This window comes from Hyperolius riggenbachi, chromosome 4, assembly GCF_040937935.1.
Source record: "Hyperolius riggenbachi isolate aHypRig1 chromosome 4, aHypRig1.pri, whole genome shotgun sequence".
Taxonomy (NCBI): Eukaryota; Metazoa; Chordata; class Amphibia; order Anura; family Hyperoliidae; genus Hyperolius; species Hyperolius riggenbachi.
Window position 1 is genome coordinate 430,513,098 of NC_090649.1, and position 8,505 is coordinate 430,521,602.

The following is an 8,505-nucleotide window of genomic DNA, read 5'->3' on the forward strand; positions in this document are numbered from 1 at the left end:
TCATTAGCTGCCCTCCTCCCAGAGTCTTCAGACACTCCCACTGAGGTGTATACTAACAACTGCACTGTCTTTTTTTTTATTTACACATCCAATCACTGAGTCACCTCAGCCTTGCTTGTAAACACAAGTGATCAGCTAGGCAGGGAAATAAAAGGAAGAGGAGGAATATATTATAGATAAAAAGAACTCCCAGCATTCAACTTTTTGGCACTGTTTGGCACTAGGGCCAGTGCTCCTAAAGTATGTGATAACTCCAAACCATAACAGCAAAAAAAGTTTTGAATGCAAGATGAGCATCTTTATCACTTAATACACTCAGACCAGTTGCTGTTGAAATTTGATTTTTTATGGTGACAATACCGCTTTAACACGCCAGTTTTCCTTGGCATAAAATGTTGTCTTACCTCTTCTAGCAATTAAAATTTACTTCACCGATGCCGCCCGCAACTAAAATCACTTGTGCAGTTAAAGTCTATCATGTACAGACGCCAACTATATTGGGGACTGGGACATAGTTCTCCAGATGCTAAAGTGCAACACCCCCCCCCCCCCCCCAAAAAAAAAACACATGCTGCTCCATGAGTTTTCCAAGACATGACTATCACTAGTTGCCAGATCCCCCTCCCTCCCCAGTATATGTAGCCAGAGCTCCCCATTGTATAGGTAGCAGATATCCCCCTTGTATAGGAAGACAGATCCTCCCCCCCTTGTATAAGCAGCCCCCCCCGCTTCTCCTCATCTAGGAAAACAGATTTCACTCACCGCTCCAGGCTCCCAGCATCTTCAACTTCTTCTCCTCAATGCCACCTAGCACTCAGAGTTCATGGCTGCAGCTAGCATCTCTGATCAAGGAACACTGTAGCACGAACTGATGAGTTCCATAACGACAGACGCTGGCTGCAGCTGACGCTAGGAAGAAGTAGCTGAGCCTGCGAGGAAACCTGGAAAGGTAAGTTTTACTTGCAGCCAGGGCCGGATTTGTACTTCTTACCTCCCAAGGCCGACTATTACCAGCCGCCCCAACCGAAACCGTATCCTACCACCTCTCTCCACACACACCCATCCAAACATTTTTGAGCCGATGGTGTCCACTATTGGGACTAGTGCCGAGGTCTCGATGGCAACGTGAAGTGAATCAATCATGTCACACGGAGGAACTGGTCAATCAAGCGATCTACAGGTGATGGGCGTGGTGGGAGCCGTCCACCACACACACATAGTCAAAAGTGGCTCACAATTGGACATTGGATGGGGTCAGCAACACGTAAAAGTGAGTCCTGTACCCACTGCTGTCTCCAGGGTAACAGCGCTAGCCAATCAATAATTAAGAAATGGGTACTGTGAGCAGGGATGGATCAAGACCAAGCTGCGCCTGGGGCAAGGTCAGGTTTTGGCGCCTAAAGGTCAGGTTTTGACGCCTAAATTGCCATTCATTTTGCTGCCTTTTTAAGAATTCAACAAACTGCGCCTGGGGCAAGATACCCGCTTGCCCCCCCCCCCCCCCCCCCCTAGATCCGTCCCTGACTGTGAGAGGCTGCTTTCTGTATTCTGTACTATTTGCTGGTGCTGCCCCTGGTCCTTTCATCCCCCACACTAAGTGTGTGAGACCTGGCCTTCTGTAACTGCCTGGAGCTGCTGCTATGTCATTGGACAAGGTCTGGCTTTTTGCTAGTCACACACTGTTCACAAACGTTTGGTTAACGGACTGCAGCTGCCTGTAGCACTGCACAGGCAGATGCCAGCTGGTACTAATAGTGCAGTTATCCTGACCCCTTTCATTTGTTTGGACACTTGCAAATAATGCCCACTGTCTGCAGGCCGCCCCTTGTTTATCTGGTGCCCTAGGCCATGGCCTATGGGGCCTTGCCAGAAATCCGGCCATGCTTGCAGCTCTGCATTTACTACAGCCGGAGAAGGTTTGGCACTGGGGGTACACCTCTGGGTGCCTTCACGGCTCTGCACCCTGAGGCTGGTGCCTCTCGAGCCTCTTCCTCGGCCCGACTCTGTCCTGTATGCTAAGATACTTCTCCAAGTGTCACTGTGTAAACCTAGTTTCTGAACATCATAAAATATTACACCCATTTATGTCATTAAAGGACCACTATTGCAAAAAAAAAAAAAATGTAAATTTACAATGCATGTAAACACATTCAAATAAGAAGTATATTTCTCCCAGAGTAAAACCAGTCACAAATTACTTTTCTCCCATGTAGAAATCTGACAGAACTGACAGGTTTTGGAGTAGCTCATCTCCTCCTCAAGGGGAGTTTCTCAGGGTTTTCTTTATTTACAAAAGCACTTAGCGAATGGCATTTGCTCCGTCCAACTGCCAAAAAAGTGTGAAGCGAGCAGAGAGGCTGGCCAGCATCTTTGTATAAATCTTTTTCAGGGAGTGTCTTTATAAAGGCCATGCTGAGAATCCCCTATAGAGAGATGGACTAGCCCAAACCTGTCAGTTCAGCGAAATTTCTCCTACCTACTGTAAGTGACAGCAGCATAAGAGAAACATAATGTATGGCTCATTTTACTCTGGAAGAAATGTACTTCTTAATTGTATGTGTTTACGTGTCTTTTAAATTTTAAGAATTTCGCGATAGTAAAACTCTGTACAACTCAAGCAGCAGAGAAGCATTGTATGCATCTGAGCCGGAGGCAGCTTGATGGCTTTCCCAAGAAATATCTTATTTCTATAAAGCATTCTTCCATGAAGGTGGAGGTCTATCTAGGATTCATGTATTATTGTTCATATCTGCTTCCACACAACGTACACAAACGCTGCAAAACATGTGATATTGGATAAGGAATTGATTAAGCCCTTGTGAGCGGCTGGTCCCCACTGATAACAGCATGATGTCTTCAGGGTTTGGAACACAATCATCACAATTTCTTCAAGACAACATGCAAGACACTAAAACACAGAGAATGAGCGTCGGAAAAGAAGCCGCAGGACTGCGCTGAGAGCATTAAGGTGTTCAGAGGAGGAAAGGAACGGCAATCTTTTCCCAGGATCAGAGTTGGCAAAGAGGCAGGTGATAGGAAAATAATGGAGTGGGCTGGAGGAGAGCTGGAGAGCTAAGTGATGGCTGAGATGATAAAACTGAGGAGAGCAGTGGGATATCACTTTGTTCACTTGAACTATCCAATCAGGCACAAGGAAGTCTAAAGGGGCCCATACACTAACCCGATTTTTGGCCGATCGATCGATGATCGATTGCAGATCGATTGACCAATTGGCTGATTTCGATCGATTTCCATCAATCTGGCAGGCTGGAAAATCTAGGTCAATCTGTTGAGATTGTTTATCATTTTGCATTGGCCCTAATGGAAATCTGATGGCAAAAAAATGCCATCAGATCAATTTTCAATAGATTTTAAACTGAAATCTATTGGAAATCTGTGCCTAGTAAAAAATGTTCCTAAACACATCAGATAGATCAGAAATCTATCTGATGATCTATCTACTGCTAATCTAACGAGTGTATGGCCACCTTTAATTCAGATTAATTTTATATAACATATTTTTTGGCATATATAAGATGCTCCAGCATATAAGACACACCTAGGTTTAGAGGGCAAAAATCAGGAAAAAAAGGAACTAAGGTACTAAACTTGGTGCTTCTATAGTGCAGGAGCTTATTGTGGACTCCCCCAAACTGTCTTTATCCTAGCTACACTGCCAGCTACACTGACTACTTGACTACATTGACTACACTTCCATCTACACTGACTATACTACCAGCTACACTGACTGCCCTCCCAGCTACTCGCACAGCTACACTGACTACACTTCCATCTACACTGACTTTACTGCCATCTACACTGACTACACTCCCAGTTACACTGACTAGACTGCCATCCACAGTGACTGCACTCCCGGCTACTCTCACAGCTACACTGACTACACTGCCAGCTACACTGACTACACTTCCATCTACACTGACTACACTTCTATCTACACTGACTACACTGCTATCTACACTGACTACACTCCCGGCTACTCTTACAGCTACACTGACTACACTGCCAGCTACACTGACTACACTGCCAGCTACACTGACTACACTTCCATCTACACTGACTACACTTCCATCTACACTGGCTATACTGCCATCTACACTGACTACACTCCCAGCTACACTGATTACACTTCCATCTACACTGACTACACTTCCATCTACCCTGACTATACTGCCATCTACACTGACTACACTCCCAGCTACATTGACTACACTGCCATCCACAGTGACTGCACTCCCGGGTACTCTCACAGCTACACTGACTACACTGCCAGCTACACTGACTACACTTCCATCTACACTGGCTACACTTCCATCTACACTGACTACACTGCCATCTACACTGACTACACTCCCGGCTACTCTCACAGCTACACTAACTACACTGCCAGCTACACTGACTACACTCCCAGCTACACTGACTACACTTCCATCTACACTGACTACACTCCCAGCTACACTGACTACACTGCCATCTACACTGACTACCCTCCCAGCTACTCTCACAGCTACACTGACTATAATCCCAGCTACTCTCACAGCTACATTGACAACACTTCCATCTACACTTCCATCTACACTGAATACAATCCCGACTACTCTCACAGCTACACTGACTACACTGCCAGTTACACTGACTACACTCCCAGCTACACTGACCACACTGCCAGTTACACTTACTACACTGCCATCTACACTGACTACACTGCCATCTACACTGATGACACTGCCCTCTACACTGACGACACTGCCATCCACACTGACTGCACTCCCAGCTACTCACTACACTCACTGCTACACTGACTACACTCCCAGCTAAACTCACTGCTACACTGACTACACTCCTAGCTACTCTCACATCTACACTGACTACACTCCCATCTGGACTGACTACACTCCCATCTAACTGTATGCTCTTACCAATCCAGCGCGTTGTTCAGAGTTCTCCGTCCATCTCCTCCACCCTTCTCTGCCATTGTATACAGCAGATTTCTCGGCTGTATACATTCGGCCTGCATGACCTCCAGACTCTGTACACAGTGTGAATACATCCGTAATAAATTCTAGTTCAAGAAGCAGATAGTAGTGTGGCACTCCCTATAATGATACAAATAATACGTGGGAGAAACCAATTGAAGCTGTAAGGTACTCTTCGCCTCCACTAACCCTGTAATGAGATCGGAAGGATGCTGGGACATGTGCTCCGACAAATTTCATGGAAGGAAGGAAACAGCAGAAGTATACACAAAGAAGCAGAGGCGTGCACCAATGTCCCATAAGTAAATCTTGCCTTTTAATCCTCCAGATCGATTCCATACAATGGGGTAAACATCAGTGTATACTTGAATATATGTCATACATACTGATTGTGGTGGCGGTGATCCGGTGGGTGCTCAGGGTGTGAAAGGGTCGGCGACGGCCGTTTCGCGTCCACCAGGACGCTTGGTCACGCTGCGTTCCACATTGAAACGCAGCGTGACCAAGCGTCCTGGTGGACGCGAAACGGCCGTCGCCGACCCTTTCACACCCTGAGCACCCACCGGATCACCGCCACCACAATCAGTATGTATGACATATATTCAAGTATACACTGATGTTTACCCCATTGTATGGAATCGATCTGGAGGATTAAAAGGCAAGATTTACTTATGGGACATTGGTGCACGCCTCTGCTTCTTTGTGTATACATCCGTAATAAAAACAGAGTGAATAGGGTTCTGCTTGACCAGGCCAACTGCCAAAAGAGGGGTTGGGGGGGTTGAGTTGAAGAACCTCCAGAATGCTGGATGTCCAAGACTCAGCCACTAGTGATCTGCAAATGTACATTTTTATCTTCAGTTTTGTTTTTTGTTTTTCTCGTTTTAAATGCACCGTTTACCGTGTGCCTATGTATTAGGAAACCTGCCCATACATCAGACGATGTATGGGTAGATTGACCAAGAGACCGATCTCTCCCTGATCGGAGAGAGATGTGTTGCCTGCCCATACACCACAGGCCAATTCCCGATCAATTTCATGTTGAGATCGAACCAGAATCGGCCTTGTGACGCCGCATCCCCCAGCTCGCCGGCCTGATGCTGTCCCCTCAATGCTCTGTGTGCCCCTTCAGTGCCCAGTGCACAATACATTAACAGGCCGCCGCTGGCTCCTGGATCTGTCCTTCATCCATAGACGAACCCCATGTGGTTGCTGAAGTAACGCAGGCGCATGTGTGACATCACTAACGCGCCCAAGTGTGCGCATGCAATCACGTAGGGACACGTGTATAAATGGAGGACAGTGCCCAGAGCCAGCTCGTAGCCAGCAGCGGCCGTGAACAGGTAATGTATAGTGCACTGGGCCCCGGGGAGAACACTGAGCATTGGGGGGACAGCATTGAGGATTTTGTTACATTTGTCGCTCGTCACGATATTGCCCACCGTTATCACCACGCACCCGACCGACCATGATGGCCCGACATCTTGCAGTGCAGCATGTCCGACCGATTAGTGCAGCTAGTTTCAGCCTGAAATTGGTCGCATCGTCGATCTGGCACTTGGTGGCACCAATTTTCATCTGATTCGATTATAATAATCAAATTGGATGGTTGATCAGCTGCCAGGTTGCCTGATGTGTGGCCACCTTTAGTGACCCTCAAAAGCTTTATGTTTTACACTTTTTCTTTACAGTTTCCATTTTGGTTCCAGTTCTCATCAGGACATCCTTGAATATTCTCATTTGTGCGTAGGTTTCACATACATGCCTCCACTATCTAGAAACACGCCATTAAGTTAAAATACTGCTGTCACTAGTTTTCCCACACGGTGGTCTGAAGTCAATTATGCTGTCTAGGAAATGTTGGATTAGTGTGGTGGCGCTAATCTTCTGAAATGAATGTGTCTTTATGGTACAGCCATTATCTAGAAAAGAAAAATGCGTGTGTGGGTGTGCGACCCACAGAAAAGGTGCTCAAAGAATAAACATTAGGTAATTGTACATCATTTAAACAACACCATAAATATCATCACATCATACCTCAATATTTGATTGTATTACACCATATTTCCTACTAAAACTATGTCCAGAAGAGACAAATTAGGAGGCTTCAGACATCTGATCACTAATGTCATCACATAAACGATACAGGATGTACTCAGTAGTAGGGATGGTCAGAAATGCCCCTTTTCTGAGTCTGGAAATTTTCGATTTCTGTTTTGTTGTCCAATTTCAGTTTTGCTGATTTTCAGTTTTTCAAATATCCGTTTTTCTGGTTTTCCATTTCCCCGATTTGTGAAGAGTATTTTATTTATATATTTTTTTGCATTAGAGAATGCAAAAAAGTGGCAAAACATTTTTGCGGAAAAATGGAATCTTGTGATCGGTCTAAAATTATCATGGTAATCCAATTTTTGCAGAAAAATTCTGCTTTCTCTGATTGGTCCAATGCTCCAGAGCTCTGTGACTGTGCTAAAATAATTGAGTTGTGGTAAATCAGACTTCGGCAGAATTCTCATTTCCGTTTTCCTATTTCCGAATTCTGATCGGGAATTGGCAAATGCGGAAATTTTTACTCTGCAGAATCCAAATGAACATCCCTTCTCAGCAGATGCATAGGCCTTGGCTTATGTCACATCCGTAAAACTGCCATGTACAGGCAGCGCACAGCAAAACACTGTGCGTCGTACAATTAGCGCAACTCGCGATACATGGGTAATATGAGCGTTGCTATGGTAAGGCATGTTATGTTACTTGCATAACATGCGTTACCATAGCAACTCTTATATTTCCCATGAGCACGGCGTCACGCTAATTGCACAATCCTCAGTACTCTGCTGGTATTAGTACTGGTAATATTGTTGTGCGATATTGCACATGACAATTTTACCAGCACTACGTGAATCAGGTCCATAATCCCTTTAGTATTATGCTGGTTGTAACTGCAGTAGCCAGTTCTGTACCCCTATGGAGCAGAATAAGCCTTGCTTACCCCAGTTGCTGTATACCAGGATACACACAATCAGGTGGTTTATTCCATACATAAAGTTTGTGATAGTACAGGCTGTATTGGAAAACCACAAATCGTTATAGTCAGTATATTATTGTTAAGCTACGGTGACCATACGTCCCGCTTTACCCGGGACAGGTCCCGGATTCGGGGTCCCCTGTTCCAGGCTGCATGAGGTCCCGGGAAACGTCCTGCTTTTAGCCACGGGACGTCCCGGCCTCGGGACTCTGGCCACCGTACGATTGCATGAACTGGCCGCAGTGTCGAATCTGCTGAAATGTGGCCCAAATTGCGTTTGATTTCTGCTGAAATGTTCCCCACATTGTGTTTATTTTCTGGTCTCTGGGGTAACTGTTGCTGCATTTATTATTTAATGGTCATAGTTGGCTATATTTACTGCTTTGGGGTTACGGTTACGCTCCACCCATACAATGTCACGGCCACGACCATTTTTCCAATCCCCCCCCCATCCCAGGTTGGACCCAGAAAAATCTGGTCACTGTA

General features: G+C 45.7%; 1 protein-coding gene across 1 annotated transcript; it reads left to right on the forward strand.

Moving 5' to 3' along the window:
• The first annotated feature begins 1,848 nt into the window (after positions 1-1,848).
• Positions 1,849-4,820, forward strand: LOC137504842 (DNA-directed RNA polymerase II subunit RPB1-like). The gene is made up of 2 exons (XM_068233434.1): positions 1,849-1,916; positions 4,007-4,820. The coding sequence occupies exons 1-2, from the start codon at positions 1,849-1,851 to the stop codon at positions 4,818-4,820; spliced, it is 882 nt and encodes a 293-aa protein (XP_068089535.1).
• Positions 4,821-8,505: the final 3,685 nt, after the last annotated feature.

What these genes read in the sequence shown, in the direction of transcription:
- LOC137504842 (XM_068233434.1), top strand. Translation starts at nt 1,849, where the DNA reads ATGGCCTATGGGGCCTTGCCAGAAATCCGGCCATGCTTGCAGCTCTGC. An exon ending in ATTTACTACAGCCGGAGAAG is followed by an intron (nt 1,917 to 4,006) that starts GTTTGGCACTGG and finishes CTACTCTTACAG; the next exon opens with CTACACTGACTACACTGCCA.